Source organism: Glossina fuscipes, unplaced genomic scaffold (genome assembly GCF_014805625.2).
Source record: "Glossina fuscipes isolate IAEA_lab_2018 unplaced genomic scaffold, Yale_Gfus_2 0, whole genome shotgun sequence".
Classification (NCBI taxonomy): Eukaryota; Metazoa; Arthropoda; class Insecta; order Diptera; family Glossinidae; genus Glossina; species Glossina fuscipes.
Genome location: NW_023998414.1, coordinates 31068466 through 31092388, shown reverse-complemented (window position 1 = coordinate 31092388; position 23923 = coordinate 31068466). Strand labels below are relative to the sequence as shown.

The following is a 23923-nucleotide window of genomic DNA, read 5'->3' as shown; positions in this document are numbered from 1 at the left end:
AATCGCTTTCACGATAGGATATTGGCGCATATAAATAGCTTATATTTCTAGACTAAAGTAGTAAATAAGCTGAATAAAGTATAAAAAATAGAATAACAAAATTTTTTTATCTTTTTTTGCTGTTTATCTATAAACTTAATTCTAAATGTATGTAATTTATTTTTATACCCATCAACGAAGGATGAGGGGTGAACTCAGTTTGCCAAACCGTTTGCTACGTCCAGAAGAAAGCTTCAAACACCCCACAGAGAATACATATACACATTCGTGATCAGCATCAAATTCTGAATCGATTTAAGCATATCCGTCTGCCCGGTTATATGTCTCTCCATCTGGACATTTCTCTATCCTAATTCCAAAATGAAGTTTAAAATTGCGCAGAAATTTTCAAGGTTCATGCACGTAGGCTGGTATTAAAATTTAGCGAAATCGATCGAAGTCCACGCCTATAGTGCTATGTAAACCGATCATATCTTTGTTTTTTAAAAAGAATAAAAAATCGATTTTTTTCTCATTACACTGCTAAACTACAGGAGATAAATTTACAAAACTGTGAATGTGTGTATATTCGACAAGTGAGGCTGTTGTATCTGTACAAGTATGGAAAAAATCGGCCACTCCCACTCAATTGCATGTTGTATCCCATTTTCATTTTGTTTTTCAAAATGTTTACACCGCGCAGAAGCAAGCCTCAGAAAGCCCAAAAATGTATTTACTCTTGACCAGTATCAGTTTCGAAATGCACTTAAGCATATTCCGTCCATTCATTTGTCTATCTGTCCGTAAGCGAAACTGTTTAGTAGTTGTGGCAAACATTTTGCCTTTTACAAGAAAATGACGGTATCGCCTGAAAATTTGCAAAAGGATTTGAAAATGACCCCAACTTGTCAATGGACATGCTTGCAGTGTTGACACGCCCACTTTTGCTTTTCGTGTTTTTTTTTTTGCTTTATTACTCCTATACATGCACCATAAAAATATCCATTTTTATTCTGAAAATAGAAAAAATCATCCACGCGCACCCAATATCACAGAGCATGAAAATGTTGCTTTCTCTATTTCTTTACACTTTTTAAGATAACGTTGATGGGTATAAAAGATTCGGTCACGACTTAATATAATTTTTTTATTTTTTATTTTTTCGTGTTTATTTGATTTATGTTTGCTCAACATTTACTAGAAAAAGAGTCAACAAAAAACACATAGATGCTTAAAAATAACTTATATAAGTAAAAATAAAATAAAATTATTTTAAAGAATTGTTAACGGGAAAATCGAAAATACTATATATAATTTTCATTGCATTTTATTACAAAACAAAAAAGAAAAAATAAATAAATAAATAAATAAAAAAAGTCCGATCTATGACGTGCTTCTAGAAAAAAAAAAAAAAATAATAAAAATAACAAGCAAATAAATAAGTTATTCTATGAAACTATAAGAAAGTAATAAAAAATCTCTGATGCGAATTTTGGACATTCACCGAACAGCGTGATATGGTAATTTTGCTACTCAGTTATAAACATTGAGAATATTGCATAAGAGAGCGGCACGTTTATATCCATATATTGTTAATTAATATGAAAGTCTACGATCACCCGTTACTTCCGTTGTTTGTTTTGGAGAAATTTGCTGCCAAAGCCCCGAAGATTAGGTGGCTGGTTGCTTCATCATATCCCACTTGCCGGTTCTACTCTCAACGGTTTAAAGGTGATGATGTTAACGTCGATGGAGGACGAACGAATTGCAAGACTTATTGGATACAATAACAAAATCAAACTCTCAAAAAACCTTTGAACAATTTAGCAATTGATGAATCAACTGTTTCTGCGACGGGAAGGATCCAAAAGAAGGCAAAATGGCTATCGTACGAATTGCTTTGAGAAATGGCTCCTCTACGACAATCCTAAGCGCAAAAAGTCTCGAGTTAGACTAGGATTGCCGTCCTTATCGACATGGAAGCGGAATATTCATGGCCAGAAAATTTTGCTCTGCACATGGCGGGATCAGCATGGTGTAATATGTTTAGGAATTGCTGAAACCGAATGAAACTATCTATCAATGTCTATTGACCGAATGGTTGCAAAAAATCCCAACAACAGCAGGGATCAAACGCAAAGTCATCCGCTCGGCTACACGTTGCAGGAGTTCTCCAGGACACAGCGAGATGCTGCATCTCAAATGGGAAGTTCTGCCGCACCCAGCTTATTCGCCTTTCCCATCTCAGCGTCTTCTGATTACCACTTGTTCGGATTGATGCGGTACGGCTGGGCTGGCACGCAGTTTCAAATTGTTGAAGAAGCGCGAAAGTGGGTCGACGATTGAATCGCTGCCAAAGCAATATAAATTTTTTCGACACGCTATGGCTATTGATCAAAATACATGCAAACATCAAATATTACATATGTAATCGTGTTCACTATACTCTATGCATCAGATTACGTTTTTTGGCGCGACAATGGTGTATTAATAAAAAATTTTTACTGTTTCGCGTTGTCTTACTTGTCAGGATGTTGTAGACAGATTTCGTTCTTTTTACGTTTATGGAATTTAATCAAGGATACATGCGTGGAGCATCAGGTCAATCAATTTGATAGTACCACGAACGGACAATGGGATGACCAGGTGTCTGCACACGTTCTCTTTAACATCCGTCCTAAAGGCTTTATCTAACTAGCATTGCGGCATTTCACGCTAATTGTTAAGGATGGATTTCTTTACTTTTTCCCATTATAACTCTTGTGTATCAATCATTCGATCCACTCATGGATATGGCATTTTTCATAGTTATTTAAAAAATTTTCAAGGAACCATTTTCAAGTTCTGATAGCAACGACGCCAGAAACTCTAAGAGCTACAAGTGGGCGGGAGGCAATTAACTCAGAATTTTTAAAATCTTTTGGTGAGGGTACCACATTTTCGTTTTCTTATTTTTATATTGTATTGCCGCATTTGGTTTTATCTGCTTTAGATCTTAAATTGTTCAAAGTCTATCCTAGAATAGTGGGGAAACACAGTCCATGCTATCCATCCTACACTATTGTCTATACAATGTATTGTGTTTTCGTGTTAAGCGAACACAAAAGTGCATGGAATGAAGAGATTGTGATGGTCGTAAGCAAAATTGTTGGACATCACATGATTTTATTGATTGCTTGCCGTTTTCAGGCACTAGACAGATTTACATTTAATTTGTGACGATTGAAATAATTATACATTCACGACCAAAATATGTTAATATAGCGACGCGGCAGTTTTTTGTTTTTTGGTTTTTGTTTTTTTTTTCTTTTTTTTTGCTACTATCGCTAGTCACTAGTTACTAGTCAATGAGAGGAAAGAATTGAGGAAAAATTAATAGGATGCTGCCGCAACAGTAGGTGTATGTAAGCCCGATTAGTCTTTCGCCTTTCGCCGAAGCTGTAGAGAGAAAGCTACATTGGAAAGAGGTGCGATGGACAAAAGTTTGTGTCATTATCCAAGAAGCCTATATATATTTTTGAGTGCGTTGATCGATAACGAAACGTATAGAATCCAAACTTGAGTAAAGCATTTTAGTCAGACGCCAATCGCCTTATCTTCCTCGTCCTGATATCTGTTTGTTTGTTTTTTTTTTTTTTTTTGTGTGTGAATGTTTGCATTTGAATGTCACAAATGTAATGTTAGAATCAGCATACTTTTACCATTCGATGATGGGTATAAATATACTAAATGGTATTGTTGCAAATGTTGATGAAGAACATTTTTAGTTTTCCTTTCTCCACACATTCCACTGTGCTACAGAATCTCATTTTTAAAAAAAAAAAAAAAAAAAAAAAAAAAAAAAAAAAATACTTTAAGCAACATATTAAAGATCACAGCGATCGTTTAGTTGAGCAAATGGCGATACCAGCGAATGTATCTACCAACGGAATATATTTATTAATACTCACGTAATATATGTGTACGGAAAACGGAATTTAAAAAAAAAGAAATTCTTAATTTAAAAAAAAAAAATAGATGTATTTTTTGCTAAAATAAAGCATGCAAAATAAAAAAAGAAATAAAAAATAGATTCATTTGCGTATCCATAAAAATTATAAAAAAAAAAAAACACTTTTTTTTTTTTCAATATTCTTAAAAATATGTGCCGCGACTTTTTATTTATTTTTTTTTTTTTTTTTTTTTGGTGGAGAATGTGTGAAAAGTGATTACTTTGCGTTTGTGTTATGCAGTGAAATTTGAAAAAGTGAAAAAATTCTCGCAATATTAAAATATTTTTGTAGGAAATTAAAAAATTTTTCAAATTGTTAATTTAATATTTTATACTTATATTTATTGTGCAAAATACAGAAATAAAACTACATTTTATTCGTGTTATAAATAGAAAACTTCTATCACATTGTTCGTTATATTGTTTTAATTTTCAAATTTTTTTTTTTTTTTTTTTTTTTTTTTGTTTGAAATATCAAATGTAATTTTTAAAATAATTCTTTCGTTTACTGCTAACGGTTGTCATGTGCATTTAAACGAGAAGTTCTTTCCTTTCTAAGCGTCCATTATATACCATATATTATAACACCGACATGTGCTAATAAATGGATTGTTTATATGGCATATATATCAGCACAGGGTAGCTTAACCCCAACTCCGAGGTAATAATGCTTAATTGCAATGCATGTGCAATTTGTTTTCATATCAGATTTTATTTATATTTGATTTTATCGTGATTGTAAACCATATACTTAAGCAAAAATATCCGTGTATCTATCGGCCTTACCTTGAATTCAGTCACGGAAAATATTTTAAATATTTTTTACTTTAGCTAGCTTTGCATTTGCACCAAAAAAATGTAAATAGTTAGCCAGAGAGCTTGTTTCAACATGTATTTATGGCAGTAGCAGTAGCTTCAGGCGAAGTGAAACACCGAACTAAAAAGATTTACTGAATATTTTCCAAAAGTTTCAAATCTAATGAATTCCTTTGATATTTTTTCGTTGCATTCATTCCAACCCCCAGATAATGGCTTTTAAGCGACATCAGTTTTTTGGGTATCTTTATAAGTTTCCTTAACAATAAAAAGGACAATAGCTTCTGTCAATCAATGGCAGAAGAAGTCTTCTTGCAAGTCTTCGTTGTCTCTCTTTGAAAATGTCATAATCTAGTGCTGTTCAAAATATATATATATATACATCGTTTGATTGCTTTAATCCGTTTTACTCGTTCCTTCCCTATTTTCAACGAATTTCCTAAATAGCTATTAGATTGTTTGGAAAGTTCTTCTGTATATTACGACCATTAGGTAATCCTATTTATCAGGTCAAGGCAAGCATGTTGAATGCGTCTTATGGGATCTGATTATTTAGCGGATCGGTCGTGAGATATAAAACGACTACTTAAGTGAGTTAGTTGTGAAGTACAGAGCGAATAAATTGCAATTAACCCAATGCTTAGAAAAACTTGGGTCACCTACTAAGTTGCGGTTGGTCTTTCTTTCTTTTTCCTCATATGTTGGTAATTGTCATCGCGTTACACGAATAGGGGACATCCCATGAGGGAGGGGGAGAGGACTAGCACACATTGAAAAGTGAAAGTCTATTGTTCGGACCTGTTCGGACAAGTTTTGTACAACAGCGATTTGAATCTCAAAGAAGATTATCGATCCAAGGTCGATAATGATATTTTGTACTCCCTGTTGGAGAGTAGATCTAACTACAAGAGCAATTGCAAAGGAACGCGGCATCCACCATGGTATTGCTTACGGAGACATGAACAATTTTTGTTTAAAACTTATATAATAATTACTTACCGGTTTTTAATTAAAAATCCGTTGCCTGATATGATGGTGTAATCACAATTTTTCACTTTGAAGAGGACATGCGTTGTCGGTCTTTAGATGATTTTCCTCGATTTTGCTATGTCTGGACTTTACTGTAAAGGGAAATAGGACTATTGAATAACTATTCCTAAATAAAAACTTGCTTACGCGTCTCGGTTTCAATTATGAGTACAATAGATATGTCAAGTCGCGGCATGGATTGCTCATATCGTTTAAATTGTGTTTTGAGTATTCACGCTCTTTTACAGTTATAGTAATTTTAGCTATAAAGAGAAAAGACTCTTTGCTTGTTGTGGATGTGCCGAACAGAGGACGTAAGCTTAGTTTGAAGCCAGAAATTAATTCGGGCAAACAAACGACCGGACAACTGTCGTAACTGAAGTATATTTTGAAGATCTTAAGAAATCGTTGTATAAACAGCGTGGCCTTATGTTAGAGAATCTTTGAACTGAATGGATCTTCCTCGACAGAAGCTACGCTGGTGAATTAAGTTAAAGTTTACGAAAAAAATTTTTGTTTTCAAGGTTTTATATATGTAGGTGATGATGATAAAAAAATAAATGTAAAAAATGGTTTTATTACATAAGATTAGGTGTAGACCAAATGATATGAAATTCAAATAAATCGTGGTCAAGTAACGAGTCAAAATTTATAGTTACATATCAAAGAAAGTTAAAATAAGCGTCGAAAAGTATACATTATATGCCGACTGATTTGCCAATTCACCTTTTATAACTTATATCTGTTTAATCTCTATCCAAATATTCTGGACTTCTTGAGTGGAAGAGATAGAAAAATTCCATTTCTTTGGCGTAGAACATTTGCTACGTTGCTACGGTAGCTATAACAATCCAAGTATCACCGTACGCTTCGTATACTTTCACTTCTATGCATTATTTCTGAGAATTTTTAATTCTGAAATAAGTAGGAAGCGTATGGCATCGACGTTCAGTTGATGATACACACAGAAGAATCTTTACATTTGAAGGATGAGATGTATTTTTATTACAACAAGTTGAGTTGTATGATATGCGATTGTAAATTGGAGCGCAAATCTTTTATATTTAGCCGATACAGGTCAACGCTATCACGTATCCATTCATATATTAAAACATTCAACTGCCGGTCACCTTTATAATGAAAATTACGTTAATCATTTCAATGTTTAAAAACGAAAGCAACATAGGGAAGGCTATATATATATATTTGTTGTCTTAAGGTGAATAAAGTGATGTTATTACAATTTCCAATTTGTTTATTTAGGCGGCAGTAGTCTGGCGAAAGCAAATGTTTTTATATAAATAATTACAATTAACGAATAAAAGTTGAATAAAAGTTTTCAATGCTATGCTGTGCTTTCTCAGGCACGTGCGGTAGTGTAGGCCCCTGAGAAAGATTAAAAAGATTTTCTATTGTCACACCGTGGTTAGTGGTTAGCGTTTCAGTATCTTCTTTATTTGCCATTATCTTTTTTTTTTTTTTGTTTATTTTTTCTTGCAGTTTTTCGCTATTGCTCGTTACCTTTTCACCTTGTCGCAGTTGGTCATATTCAAAGCCAAGGTTTTCCTTTTTCTTCTTTTATTTTTATGCATATGTTTTAGTTTTTTGCATGATTTTTCCATTTGTACCCATATGACATCACTAATTATGGTTTAGTGAACATTTCAAAATTAAATTAAAAATTATGCTGCTTTTGTTACGGGGATAGCGATATGAAAACTAGGCTCACGTTTAACCAGCCAACCATGCATTCAGTATTATGGTTAACGTTCAATATTCCATAACACAACACAATTTTTCGCGTTTTTGCGCTTAACATCTTTTATATTGATATTTAATTTGTCAAATTAGTTATGATAGAATAATTTCAAGCGTTTTCTTTCTCCTCTTCTATTGCAATCTAAGCGTATTCTTTTTTTGTAAACAGTTGTCAGTTCCGTTGCGTTTTTATTTAATCTCTCACTTAATTTGCACTATTACACATTTGTTGGTTTTTGTGTAAAAAGAAACAATTAGTCAAGCTGCTACACGCATCGGCACATGTACGCGCTGGGCCTAGAATGCACAGCGCCGGTGATGTTCGTTCGCCAGCTGAAATGCGGCAAAAGAAAAAAAGGTGCGTTTTTTGCAACAATGGAAAAAAAAAAAAAGAAGGAAAAAAAAAAAAGAGAACATGAACATTCAAGTTGCCGATCAAGTGTTACTTGCGTAAATTTTAACCTGGTGTTTATGTCTATTTTTTTTTTTTTTTTTTCTTCGTCTCGCTTTGCCACGCTAAAATTACTGGGAATAAATAAAAACAATCAACCGCTTACCGCTTATGTGCGTGTTGTTGCGTTGTCTAGCAAACGCAAAGAGTTTGCCACTGCCTACCAGGATAGTTTTCGACTGCAGTAAATATATATTCAAGAAAATCAATTTGTCTATTAATAAAATTAAGCTGCCTAAATGTATGCTAAAAAGTAATATTTAATTAAGCTTCTAAATTTATGCTAAATTCGTATTTAATTTAAATTTCTTAGAGTGAATAAAATTTAAATGCAAATCAAATGAGAATTTAAAAGAAGATCTTTTTTTTTCTTAATTGAGAAAAGTGTAAAAAAGTTTGTTGTTGATATATATTGACCAAAAAAAAAAAAAAAAAAATTAAATGTATAAATGTTAAGTGGATGTTAGAAAAATTAAAAAAAAATTAATTTAAAAAAAAATTAAAAAAAAAAAAAAAAAAAAAAAAAAAAAAATAATAATATAAATTTTTTAAAAATAAAACAATAATGATAAAAAGAATAACTTTGGAATATTAATAATAGTAGACAATGTGTGCTTTGCTGTTATTTTTGAGGGGTAACGATTAAAAGAATATTCATTCACTTCACCTTACATTCGAAACCGCAAAGCACATTAGGTTTGTTGAAGTAAGCTATATAAAGTTTCCATTGACGCACAAGACGCCTAATCAACGTGAGATTTTGAATAATCTTAACCAAGTTCATCTCACTGTCTGCCTCTTAAACCAAAAAAAATACAATAGTTTAGTGAATAATTAAAAATTGTTTGAAAGAAATCGCATCAAAACTTTTTTTGTGTTCATCGTCGAAGAATAATGCTAAACCAATATTCCGGCTCCTCTTTTCGAAACTCCTAACCAAAATTATTAATATTCCATAATGAATACTATACCCTATTATTTAACTTGATTAATTGTTTACAAACGAGAAATTAATCGCTTCATGATCGGATATATTTTTTGTCTTTAAAATGTAAATGTGTCCAAGTTTCGCATAAATAAAGAATTAAGAAAAAAAATAAAAAATAAAAAATTCCTTACGTATACAGTGTAATTAGAAAAGACTTGAGTCATCATAAATTTGCTGCTTGATGTTAGTCTCATTTCCGATTGCTTTAAAGTTCTAGACATTGATTTCTTTTATACGTTGCTCAGAATAAGCCAATTAATTAGCCCATTAAGAAATTGACAAATTATATTAAAAACTGGATCACACTTCTGCCAGAAAGCCAACTAAAATGATCATGAATGATCTTAGAGTTCAGGGGTCGGCAATACGATTAATTTCCTTCGACATCAAATATTCAAGAAACTTCCAATGAAGTGAAGACAAGTATGTTTGCAAAGTATTGCAGGGGCAAGATAGTTGAAAAATTAAAACATCTTTTAATTATCAGTTAAATCAGTCAATTTCGATACAAAAAAAAAAAAAAAAATTTGATAATTATGCAAACAGAATATTAAAAAACAAAGAAAAATATGACGAAAGCGTCGATTGAAAATAATTCAGAAATGGCATTACACGCAAAGCTTTATTTTTCTGAACAATCACTTAGAGGATCTCTCCTACAGGTGCTTGAACACAGTGACGATTAAAAAGAATTGTGAAAATAGAAATAAGAAGTAGCTGCAGCGTAAGAGAGGTATTGCCCGATTGATGGAGACGTAGCATTTACCGAAAGAATATTCATTATATCTGTGCGTTCCCACGTCAATCATAATTCTTCTTATGCTTCTTATGAACTTTGCTATGCCATAACATTTATGTTTAACTATTGGCGAAGCTTAGGCATACGTTGGGTCAAAGCAATATAAACAATTGTTAATAGTGAAAATGCCGATTACATTAAACTTTTAAGTGGCCCTGTGGTATTAACTTTTAGAGCAATATTTGATATATTTTATCAATCATAGATTTCGTTTTTATTGCCGTTATATTTTGAGACAGATTGCGTTAATTTTCACTTTTCACTTGTAGACATCAACTAAGAATGCATACCAAAATTTCAACTTTCTTTCGCGCCATTAGAAAAGTTAAGCAAACATATGGGCAATCGGGGAGATGCGAAGACAGACAACCGAACATGGTTGAATCGATTTGGGATGTTCCGCTAAGCAGAAACGTATTTACTTTGTTGCCGACGAGCACTACAGGGTGTCATAAAAAGCGCGATGAATTTATCGCGCAAAGGAAATAAGAACCTTTTGACGAAATAGTACAGTCAGAACAAAAGGTGCTTCTAATCATATTTATGGGCTAAAGTAAGCAATAATTTAAAAATCGAGCTTTATCGCTTGTTATTTAAAAAGACATCATTGTTTCATATAGCAATTTGGTCTTTCCACTTCGAAATGTGGGAATCTGAAAAGCCAGATTTGAAATTATATTAAATTCTTCGTTGATTTAAGACATTGGCTTCGTTTCGCCTACAAACCACGATAGTCCAAATAGTGAGTTAACCCTAAAGAAGAATTCGGAAATGTCTGCTATTCCTTCCAATAATCCAAGATGACTTAGGCGTCTCGATAGGAAACTTCGTTTATGTCGTTACGAGGAGTGCCTAGAAATGCTCAAAAAGAAAAAAAAAGCCAAGTTCACTTTCCACAGACTAAGCTACGAAGTAGTGGCGAAAGCACTTGCAAATAGCCTTACAGAAGTAGAAATATCCTTGAAAAAGCGTCCAAAAATCAGAAATTAGTTTCGTATTCGCGCTTTCACCCTACAAGTAACGATCCTCATCGGTGTCGATTCGAAAATTAAATTAAACGCTTACCAAGGAAAGCGTCTAATTAATCTTTGCATTCACGATTCAAAGACAAGTGTAGCTTTCATCTTTTTGTTTAATAATTAATTCGCGCTTTTCTTTTTTTTCTTTGGAGAATAACTGAAGCGCTTTGTTAACCTTTGCTACGTTGCCATTGTCTCCCATATTCGTTTATTCGGCCGCAGTTGGTTTTTGCTTCCTTTTCCTTTAATTGGTTTGTGTAGTTTTTATATGCGAAATTTTTCCAATCAACACATATAAAGGGCAACTTGTTTTTGTGTGTTTGTGTGTGTATGTGCGAGTGCTGTATAGTACTTGGCACAAATATTTTTTACTACAATTTCATATATTATTAAAAATGTCGCATGGTATTGTTTTATTTCGCTCATACGTACATATATTTATATATATGAACGTTGGTAGTGACGTACACCCGTGGTTATTGATTTTTATTTTGGTTTAACACACAAGAAAAAAAAAAACTTCTTAAGTTAATTCGTTGTGATAAATACACAAAAAAAAAAAAAAACAAATATATAAACAATTAAAACCAAAGACTAACAAAAAGACAAAACAATTAAGACAAGATGGATCAAAAACTCTTCTCGATCTTGATTATCATTTTTCGGAAGAATCCAAAAAATACACTTAAGAATACACTAACGATTCTTGAAAGGTTCAACCTATAATATAATATATGTATATATTATATACTTTTTTTATTTATTTCTTTATTTTTTTTTTTTCTTATTTTATTAGCTCTTGATTCGACTTTTTAAATCTCACATACAGTTCAGTTGTTTTTTTTTTTTTTTTTTTTTTTTTTTTTTTTTTTTTTATTTTTAAAAAATTAAAAGAAAAAATTTTTAACAATATATTTTTATATTTTTACTAACCTTGAAATAAAGTTTTCTGCACACCTTCATAGCCAAGAAACTCTGCACCTAAGCCTTGAATATAATCGAAGAAAATGCAAAAAAAAAGAGGGAAAAACAACTTCAATTTTAAGGTCATAGACGCCATAATAGCCTTCAGTCAAGCAACAAAGGAAAGCAAAAATTGACTACAAAATTGCATGAGGTCTATAAAACAAAAGGAAACGATATGCGGCGCCAAATAAAAAAAACAAAACAAAACAAAAAAAACTATAAAAACAGAAAATTAACAACATATAAACCTGCAAACTGTTTCTTTTCGTCAGAGTATCGTTTCCGGACGCACTTTTCATGATAGACAACTTAAGGCGCACCGTTAAGAGTCTACTCACTGATACTTTTTGCTCTTTGAACTTTATAAATAATATTTAAACACAAGTAATTCATATATTAAAATATGTATTGAACGACAACTAAGTGTGGAGCGATCCTAGGAAAAAAGGGATTTGCACTTAACAAGCGTCTTCCGGAACACGTATATTTACCTAGTTCGGGTTTTCGGGGAGGAGCTTGCTAATAAGTGCTCGTATTATACCCATATTGCTGCCTAACGAACGAAAGTAGGGAAGACTTGATTTGGAAGAGTATGCAGTCTAGCGGGATGATTTGTTGGACAACCTATTATTTTAGCAGAGATTTGATTCTTCTATGTAAGAGCCGAATAGCAGCTTCCTAGACAATGTCTGTCACTTGAAAAAAATTAGAAATGCTCTGGAGTTTGTTAGAACGAATCTGAACCTTCTTAATGTGTTCAATGCCAAGAAGGTAAAAATAAAAAAATTTATAAAAATGCTTTAGTCAAAAAAGTCAATTAGCTGAATTCGAAGCTATATAAGCCTCGGTCCGATGTGATCAATTTGGCATCTTTTCATTATTAATAACTTTAACGATCGAGAAACACAAATTGCTGCTTAATTGGGCTCAAAGAATTCCGCCTAGTGTTTCAGAGGCTTTGACATGATGGAGGCACAACTGGCGAATTGGGGTCTTTAGACATAGCTTTCTTTTATCTTATTAATAAATCGTGAGTTATTGACAACACTACGTCGAACTATTTAAGCGAACATGTTACCTAATTCGTTTTTTTTCAAAGCTACATCTATGCCAATAAACTTGCAATATATAATTACACACTTGTGCTTATATGTTGGAAAAACTTGAAACATATAATTGTACATATAATTTGTACTCTCAACTATAAGGCTTCCAGCAAAACGTTAACCTAATGTAGAATATAACGTAGGTATATTGTGGGAACTCTGATGCCTATATTTAAGTATTCTAAAAAAGTGATACAAATCTAGGCTGCGGTAGATGCAAAAAAAAAAAAAAAAAAAAAAAAAAAAAACGACAGTCCGATGACGAAAAGAAAGAAAGAACTTTTCCCGTGTATGTCCTCCACGAAAGAATGAGGATGATACCAGATTTGTCTCTTCATTAGTAAACTATAGAAACTAAGCATCGAAAACCCCATAAACTGATCTATCTAAGATTTTTAATCGGTTTGCTCGCAGCGCTTTCATCAAAGCTGCACTCTTCAGACTGGCATTCAGAGGTTTATGTCGCAATTCGATCATTTGCTTACGAGTTACAATGAATTCAATGAAGATACTTTTGTTATTTGCAAAAACTATAAAAAAACGAAGTTCCGTCTGTTAATTAAATATTGTTCTAGAGGAGAAGGAGCAGCGTTCAAACTAAGCAATCGTTTGAAATGTTTTATGGCAACGCTTCTCCATGCGTCGATGATTTGTTGAGTTTAAACGAAGTTGTACAAGCACCGGTGATGCTCAACACAGTGGATATTGTTAATAGATGATGTCATAGGAAAGCAAACATAAAAAAGTCCTGAGAACTATTTTCGATGATATCAAAAGCTACTGTACTGTACTCACTTACTTACAGGGAACGGTTTTCGAAGGGAGTGTCACAAGTTGATAGCGTGATTTGTAATTCGGATCGGTGTGCATCGCAGTTTCCAAAACTTCTTTCCCGCGATTGTTTTCCGTGCGTGGATCAAAAACGTATCTTCCATCCGAAAGCAAATTGTTCGATCGAAAAGGTTTAAAAAAGTTAGAAAAGTCTTAGACCGATTGTAATACATTAGACGGAGACACATAAAATTGGGTAAGTTTAAAGACGTTCCAAGTTACACAAGTCACGGCAACTAAAACCTGTACATATGTTGTAATAAATTTGAGCTTGTTATACAAATTTCGTAGTGCAAGGCAATAATCTAGGACAGCTAGGAGAGAAAAACGTTTGACATTTGTTGATATTGCGTTTTGAAAATAGTCCAAAACTCTGAAAGGAAATACGATGACAACGATCAATGCGCTTATGGGAAATTGCGTGTTATTTATGATGAAAATGGCTTGCAAGCCACAACAAGTTGTTGCTAGAGTCGACTAAATTCTTTAAAGAATCAGAAATACCGGCATATTTCCCTTTCTTACATCGTTATCAAGCTAAACATTGATCAAAATACGGCCTTGAACCGTTTATGTAAGACCAGGAAAGGATTGCAAAGGAAAGTTCGAACTTTGAGTGAACTAAGTATTGATTCGACCGAATTTTTGTTTGCGAATCGCTGCTAAAATAAAACAAAATTTCATCATTTTCTTTTCAATCAATGAGAGGAGTTAAAATATAGGTCACATACGACAAGAAAGTCCGTAAAAAACGGAAAAAGAGTCTTCCAAGGCTGATACGTTTTTACATATGGTGGTGAAACCCGAATACCGCCAAGTAAGGTAATATTTTGCCTTGGATGGATTGAAGGAGAAACGTACTTTACGAATTGCTTCAACCTAGCCGGACGATTGATTGCACTCCCTAGTTTCAAAAGCTAGTGCAATTAAATCGCGCATTTGAAATAAGGCATCGATGATTGGTCGACAGAAATCGAGGGATCTTGGCTTGGAAGTTTGTGTGCATTCACTACAGATCGGTCTTTGAAGAACTTTCGTACTTCCGTAAAATTAACATCAAAAAAAGGTCTGCGAAAATCACTTGGTTTCGCTTTTCGTTCACAAATTCTAGATGCTCTACAGTGATGCAAGATATCGATGGTAATGGCACTTAATTTATTCAATAGAGTGAATTTCAAGATGCCTTCTCGATTTTCGGTGAACTAATCGCCACAAAATTTCCCATTACTTTTACATAGACTGAAAGGCAAATTGTTCTTAATGTCCTTAAAAGTCACTTGCCGAGTTAATATGGAACCCAAACTAAACCAGCATAGCTTGGAGTTTTAAAGATTATACTCCAAGGTGAGGATGTCAACAAGAGTTTCTTAAAATTTTTTTAATTTACAGTATCGCAAGCCTAACAAGCTTTGTGACTGTAAGCATCGTTTTTTAAGGGCAGAAACGCCTAATCGCCCTTTATGAAGATCCTGACTTATGTATAGATACTTAGTTAGATTTCCTTCTCGACACGAGGTCATCATAACGAGCAATACGCTTGTAGACTTAATCTTGGTTAAGAATTTATCATAAAAAAGTTTGAAGGAATATGTAGTCCTCTGGAAGGTACATAACAGCATAGGAAGGATTTGAAAAGTTGTCTCCCAGATCACCTCAATGAGTCTATCTGAAGGATTTTTCGATACTAAGTTATACAGCACTATGTATTAGTTAAGTTATACAGCGCTATGTATTAGTTAATTATTGATGAAATTATTGATGAAATTTTTAGTCTCGTTTGCATGTTAATCCAAAAATCAACTTTGATCAGTGGTGAAAAATCCAGCGCTCTATCTCAACTTTGACAGAGGGACGAGCATTTAAAAATTGAGATAGAGTCCTAGACGATTCGAAAAAATGTCATATATATATATATATATATATATATATATATATTATTCGATCTCATATATTGATTTCTGGATATGCAAAACATTATCGACTAGATTTCGTCAAGCTTTAAATACTTTTGCTCTTGATCCTATTACGAGGTCCTGAATTATGGATTAACATTTGTTCGAAGGATTGCATGTTTTTGTTTTTTAGTTTTTCATAACTGAAAGTTCGTTCTGAAATTCTATCAATTAAGCAAAGTAAAATTCTTAGGTAGTGTAAGGTCTAGACAATTTGACAGCATTTTCTCTCTCCTAAGAGAATTACGTATGAAGTTAGAAGCGATTTTCAACAATCGGACAAGTGGACTTATAGACAATTATGCAATATTTCGTACTTAATGAAAAACCTTCGAAGCATGCTTCTAGCTATATGGCATAGATAGCAAATACTGCATTGCAAATGAAAAAAAGAGCGAATATATTGATATGGAGAGATCTTGTAATGTAATTACTTATCTGATTCTTTGGCGAAACTGTCTTTGCCTTCGCAAAATGTAACCGGAAAGTTGTTATCTTCTTTTAGGTTTGAAAGCTAAAAAAAAAGAAGAAAAAAAAAATTGTCCTCTAATATGTTATTATTACTCTGCTATTGGTTGTTCAGCTGTCATGTATTGTTGACATCTTGATTGGTAGTCTACCAAAAATTTTGTTTTCGCAATTGCATCCATTTAATTGTTTGTTTTGATTATATCAAAAAAAAAAAAAAAAAAAAAATGATAGTGGTGGGAATTTCTTTATGTCCTTCTTGCCTTATAAAAATTCGCCCTAAACGACAAAATCGTGATCAATAAACCTTTACATTGTTGCTTGTCAGCTACATATTTGACTCGTAATATATACGAATGAGTATATATATATGTTATTTTGCTTATTCACTTTTTTACAAAAAAAAAAAAAGAAAAAATTCTATAATAACCTCAAGGTTAGTTTTCTTCTGATTTTTTTTGTTTTTTTTTTTTTTTTTTTTTTCTTTCCAAATGTAAAATAACAAATTGCATACTAAACGAACATGGATTGAAAAAATATTTTGCATAATATTTTCGATTGCTGCATATACATATATTATATGCTATGCTTGTCGTGTTGTGTGTGCACTTGTCAATGATTGTGTACAAAGATAAGTCATTCATTTCTTTCAACATTGATTTGCGGTTCTTTGCCTACATCGAAGAAACCTTTCATTTATCTATTTATTAACATTTTTGCTTATTATTACATTCGCTCATAATATTATGAAAACCATAGGTTACGATTTAACGGCATAATAACATAATAATAATAATAATTATAATAAGAATAAGAATAAGAATAATAAGAATAATACTAATAGCAGCAGCAGTTTTTGCAGTACAGTGTTTTTGCGAAAATTTTCAAACAAAATAATTTAACGCGAAATTAATGAAATAGTTTTTGATACGGTTCTCGTTTCCGGGTAAGTCTTCGATTCTCATTACGTCGCGCAATTTGTGTTTTTGATATTTTTCTTATATTATTATTCTATTAGATTTCTCTTCATTGTAACTCTAAACTTGAAACTAATTGAACAACAAACTTCAAATTAGGTCTTGAAAGTTCCTAGCAGCTATTATGCATAAAGGAAAGGTTACCATATCGTAATTCATATGTAATATTAAATTGATGCCAATGTAGGTAAGACAGATGTACTCGCTTTCTGAGTCGATATAAGCTCGTCTGTCTATCTGTTGATGAATATTTGATGGACTTTATTACATGAATGATTGTAATGTGGTAGAAAGTTGGACCGTGGAACACTGTAGTTTTTCTACTTGTTTCTTAATTGCAAGCGTTTCAATCAATTTCTTTGTGGTAAATTTCAGATCGAAATCTTTAATAGGTGCTAAGATGAGATAAAAAAATTTCTAAACTTCTTTTTTCAGTTTTTCTTGATTTTTTCTCTGTTTTTCGTTTTACTAAAATATTTACAAGCGTTTAACACGCATTTTTGAACTAAGGCTTTTTGTGATGGACTTGTGTTTACCTTTGATTTTGAACAATGAATGTCATGTTTGGCAGGCTTTTTCACATAAATATATTGGCTTGAAAAGTTCCAGGAAGACATCATGTATAGGAACATTAATTTGGAATGGACGAGTTGATTACTCATAAAGCTCTACAGCAGATAGATTTACATCGATATTTGAACGTATACACTATGGGCGATGCTGTAGTACCTCTAAAAAAATGGAAAAATAGGCCAAGGCTGCTCAATTTTATATCGTGTCATAATTTCATTTTATTTCAAATTTTGACCAGTATCAGCTTCGGAATGCACCTTAGCATGCTCGTCCGTATATTGTTTGTTTTGCGCAACCATGTACTATTTGTGGTAAACATTCGCAAAAATGAGAATATCATCCGCAAATTTGTAAAAGAAGTTGAAAAGCAATCAAACTTTTCAAAGGACACGCCTACAACACGCCCGCATGCCTGTATAACAAAAATTTTGAACACGATTACTATCTGTGGTTTTTGCTTGTTACTCATGAACTACAATGTACCCATCATATGCATTTTTAATATTATTCTGAAAATAGATAAAATCAGCTACGCCTACCCGACATTGTAGAATTGCGAATATTTAGTTCTTTTCCCGTTTTTTAAAATCATGATTATGTGTATTGAAGATTCGGTTACAATCGAATATAATTTTCTTAATTGTTCATCTTTAGAATTTAAAATGCAGCGTACCAACGATTACGTAATCATAGTAAAGAAACGCGTTCAGCTAATGAGTTTTTCTCTTAGAAACTTTCCGTATTGTTCGTTTAATAAGCATCAATGTCAGCGAAACGTTTAATACATTTTTTCTCCTTTAAATTTTCTATGGTCATAAAATTTTGCTTAAGCACATCTGTGTAAGAGAAAAGACGAACATGAAACGATGGCACACAGTGACGATTATTTCTACAATAATCGATCGGGGAATTACAACCATGGGAGGAAGACAAAGAAGATCAAGCGTCACAATAGTGACTGTAGGACAGAATTTTGGTTATAATCATTTTCAAAAGATTTATGGTCCTACCATATATAGCGAGTGTATTATGAGCACAAATTCTAACAAGTTCATACCATCCGAATGTGGTTTCAAGGACACAGCACAATACGCCATAAGGCCAGCAATTGCATTCATTTACCATCAATATCTGTACAGAATCATACGTCATTTTATTTCTCATAAGTCTTTCCTATCTTAGTACTACAATTCATACCGAATACTCGAAGTCTTTGAAATAAATATTTGAAATAATAATAATAAAATCGCCAAGCAAATTAAGGAGGAACAACATAGCTCATCTTTTCATCGGTTTAATAGTTGCTTTAAGCTTTCTAGAATATGTTTGGAAAAAATTCATTATTTATAAAAAAAATGTTTTCCTTGAAATTTTACGCTTTTTCAAAGCACTCCGATAAAACCATTTGCATCAAATGAGTGGAAATGCGACTGGGCACCTACTGTGTAGAATCTCTTTCACCTGTTGATATCTTCTCTTGTCCAAAGCGTACACGTTTCAAAAAAAAGGAGATGTCTTTGGCATGTATTTGTGTCACATTTAAGAGTACGGCAAAGCAAAAAAAGGAAATTGGCGTAGCTTGATCGAGGATTTCAATGCTGTTGCAAACTAAAATCAGTTTAATCTTAATTATGGATTCGGCTTTGGATTTATTAATTTTCCTGTCCTTTGCTCTGTCATTTCGCAGAACGTGATATATGAAACGGGCGAGCCTTTCTTGATGAGATTCAACGATAACGACAGAATTTTAGCATAAAATCGATCAGAAAGGAGAATAGAAAAATATATAGTATTTCAATATGAAAGGGCGGATCTTTTTATCTTGGGTGAAAATTGATCAAAAATTTATTATAATAAAACAACAACTTTAAAATACATTTTACAACTAACTTTAAGCTTAAATTTTCTACAAATACAATTTTCCAGGACGGCAACTAATAATTTTTAAATTTTTTTTGTTTGGCTTTTTTACAACATCGTTGAAATAGCAGTTTAAAGAGAAGCTCGAGGGCGATTTTCGACACGTTCATTGAACTATTGCTGATTAACAGAACAGCTTCTCTTTTGATTTAAATTTCAAATTTTTCATTCGAATACCTGTTAAGCGCAGTCAAAAATCAATTATATTCTTTAACCCTGATCGGATTATGGTGTGTCTTTAAGGTTTATTTGAACTTTGAACTTAAATATTTTGATGATATCGCATTGAATTTCCAAAAATTTACAACAACAATTAAAAAAGATATTTGTAAATTTATTGTTTTTGTTTTTCTAACGCATTATTATCATGATGAGCCTCAAAAGCTCGCAATCAAAAATAAATTCTATATCTTGGACAGAAAAGCTTCAATCAGCTCAAAATTGTGGGCAGAAATGCGCTAAAGCTATGCACACCATATGCGAATTATACTTGCAGTAAAATTCTCAATAAATTCTTTACGATCCGTGAATTTTATGCCGAAGTGTCGAGTCTAAGTAATGTCGGTTGTAAACATTCACTTGGTTCGGCAGAAATATTTGACAGTTTTGCGCCAGCAGTGTAAATGGGCTAAATCGGTCGAATGCAACATGAACTGAGAACACATCCGCTTTGTGGATTTTTGATCGACGATAAAATTTTCCAAGTATATATATTTTCAATTTATAAACGATTCGCTCACAGTCGAATATAAATTTTTTCCTACTACTTACTAAGGCACCCTTTAGTTATTTGAATGATGACTTTTGAAAACAAAGCGTTATGCTATGATCGAAAAAGTGGTCCGACAAGACGGATAGAAAGACAGGTAAGCCTAGATTGATTCAGAAAGTGCTTCAGAGTGAAATGATCGGTATAATAAAAGGTGAGTTTATGCCAAATCCATTTGGGTGTGGCATACATTCCCGTAAACTGAATGCATCCATAGCAAATAACCAATCTTCTGATGAGTAAATTCTTTGAAACGAATTCTTTAAAACCGGTCTGAAATAGAAAGCACATTGAAACGCGAACAAAGACATATTGAATAAAATAATTTTTCCTCATAATAAATCCGTACAGGTGACCCTGACGTGGTAGCACGATAAGAAAGCTCCACAAGTGCCACAAGCGGTATAGGGTTTAAAAATGTACGGCCTGTATGTGATGCTTTATCTGATTGGATAGTATAATTGGATAAATAAATAAATATTAACTATAAAAAAATTCCTGTACATGATATGGAACTCCTTTTTAACTGTAAGTTTGTGTGGCTCTTCGTGATATGATTTGTTATAAAAATACATGGTCCAGTTAGTGCTAGCTAAAGTTATATCGATTAAGTAATTTTTTGAAATTTAAATGTGCAACATTTACACTGGATCGCCGATACCCCGCGAGAATGATTCCGCTTGTGCTATCGTTTAATATTTTTCAAAAATAAATGCTTTTTAATGCTTAAAGATATCCATAATAAAATTATTCTTCTAATTCGATTCTTTGCAAACATAAGCGGTTTTTAGTTCGTTACACCTTTCGCTTTCACCTTTAATAAGCGATTTTCATTATTCATATTAATAAAAAAAAAAATTTGGCCAAAGACTTATCAACGACTGTACCCAGTAAATAATGTTTCTCAACAGCTGCATCAATAAGTCATTTAGCTTTTTTGTATTCAAGGTCATTCGTTCTATGTTTTGCACTTGGCCGTTAAGCGTGCTGCTCAACAAAAAATGTTGTGACTTGTGTGAGTTCTTTATGTGAATTCAAAGCTTAGATCGATGCAGAATCGTTTTCGTTCGATATAATAAAAGGTGGGTACATGCTAAGCCCTTCCGAGTGTTAAACTTAATATATCTTGTATCACAAGTGGCGCACGGTATAAATAGCATTTTAACCAAATTCGATAATAACTCGGATTACCTCAAATGTACTTTAATTTCGATAATTCAATCTAGTTCTATTCCTTATTCTTGATTCTTGATCATTATTAACATAAGACGAAAAACGAAAAGGACAAAACAGCCGATAAAGTCTGAGGATAGAAGGGATCCTTTATAGAGCAGAAAAAACTTCTCTGCAAAGGCATAAAATTGGTGCAATTATTTGTCGTTGTTTTTTTTTTCTTTTTTTTTTTTTAAACCTTTTCACCCAATCCTTTGACTCTTTTTCTTTGCTTTTTTGCAAGTTATTTAAAATTTTACGATATCTAACGACGTCTTGGCAGAAGAACCAAAAATTGTCATTGTTCCGTTTCATTTTCTCCTTTACCCTTATGCCGTTTAATGATAAAAGTAAATTTGGTTGCTGTTATTGTTATATTGCTGTTGTTCTTGTTAGTCCTTTTGGTAATTATTTGTGCTCGTGCACTTGACTACGCTATGATAATGACCAGCGTAAAGGAAAAACCCAAACCGAAAAGAGAAAAACAAAAAAAAAACAAAAACAGAAAGGAAAGGAAATCAAACATGTGCATAAGAGTTTGAACTGGGACTTAAAACAAAAAAAAGTTGATAAACATTCGTAATTGCTGAGAGCCTGGTAGCTGTCAGACAAAAGCACAAAAAACAGTAGCAAGGAATATAACATTAAATATTAAAAAAAAAAAAAAAAAAAAAACTGAACAACAACAGCAAGAGCAAACAATAAGAAACAAGCCACATTTTCACTGTAGCTCTTGGAAAAATGATTACGAAACTCGCAAGAGGCAGCAGCGGCAATGTAAACGGAAGAGAAATAGAAAAGGGGCAGAGAGAAAAGAAAAAAGTAAACAGACCGAGTAAGAGAGCAATGGACATAAATTTGCTAAAAGAGAGAATAAGAGGGAAAGAGAGTAAAGTCAGTTTTCGCGTGTTGCATATATATGGTGTTAAAGAAATGATACTTAGCGTAGAAGGAAGGAAGAAAGGAAGGAAGGAAGGAAACTAAATCACACGTTATTGAACCGACGCAATACAGTAGTATGATGACGGTGATAATGGTGATAATGATGATGACGATGATGACGATAATGACGATAATGATGATGATGATGATGATGATGATGATTATGATGTTGGTGATGGTGATGACGCTGATATATAAAGAAACCAACAAGCCTTTGCCTATATGCTTTCTAGTTGGGGCGGTAATGGAAGGCACGAGCTTACGAATATATCCTTTTTAAGGACAAACAAAACACGAACACATGGCAAAAACGTGCATAATACAACACGAGACCTTAAAGTTGAAAACGATTGCCATACATTAGCATTTACACACATATACTGGCAACATCAACACTCATCTAAGGCTCGTCTCAAAAACATTCGACTCGATTTTTTCTGAAAATAAAAATAAAAGCAAATCAAAATATATATGTATAAAAAAGGTAAAAGAAGGAAAACACATAAATATGCGAAATAAACAGATAAATAATTAATACCAACTACAACAAATGTAAAGAAGAAGAAGAAGAAAAACATCATTGCCTTTTATTGAGCGAAGTCATGGTAAACCAAAAAAAATTATTTTGCATCCACGAAAAGCGAAAAAAAATAAATAAATAAATAAACAAATGAATAAATAAATCGTTATATTATAACAAGAATATATTATTAAAAAAAAAAAAACAAAAAAATGTTAGTGAATAAAATAAACAATAAAAGGAAAACAATGCTAACAACAGTAACAAACTTTCTCTGACTCACTTGGTTAAGGCCAAGAAGAAAAATATATATATATATATATATATATATATTCACTAACACTTGCTTACACATACACATTTATACATAATCCCTCTCACCGACACATGCATACAAAAATGTATACATATACACGTACACGTTTGGATGGTTGGTTGGCTGGTTCGTTTGCGGGTTCTAGTGAGTTAAGTTAAGTTAGCAATTTTTATTTGTTATTTGCCAAACGAACATGAATAAACTTGTTATACTTTAACCGGATTTGTATGTCATTTAAACTTGCAAAAAAAAAAAAAAAAAAAACAAAAAAAAAATAGACAAAAAGAAACCGTTAACGCTTATAATCAAAACAATTAAATATAAAAACTGTTTTAATATATTATTTATTCGAAAAAAAAAAAACAAAAACAAAGACGACAAACGAAACTTTAACTTTGCGTTACCGTATCGTAGTCCCCAGAAACTATGCAATACCAAGCACAGCTGCAATTATAATGAAGTTTGTGTACTTGGCATGCAGCAGCCGTTGCAGTATCTCCGCAAAATGAAGGCATGATGCTGCTAGTGGTTGCAAAAAGTG

The 23923-nt window shown here is 32.5% G+C and overlaps 1 protein-coding gene across 5 annotated transcripts in view; it reads left to right on the top strand.

The window, feature by feature from the left end:
* LOC119638007 (potassium voltage-gated channel protein Shaker) overlaps positions 1-23923 on the top strand; it is a 319681-nt gene that overhangs the window by 53351 nt on the left and 242407 nt on the right. The window contains exons 1-2 of one of the 5 annotated variants that reach the window (XM_038034619.1): positions 7514-7931; positions 8161-8208. The exons of 1 other annotated variant lie outside the window; for it this stretch is intronic. In XM_038034619.1, coding sequence (XP_037890547.1) covers positions 7876-7931; positions 8161-8208 — 104 coding nt within the window. In that variant the 5' untranslated portion in view covers positions 7514-7875. Of the gene's footprint in view, positions 1-4453; positions 4632-7513; positions 7932-7971; positions 8209-23923 lie in introns of those variants that run through there. 3 more of the 5 variants (XM_038034635.1, XM_038034627.1, XM_038034598.1) reach the window with 3 other exon arrangements.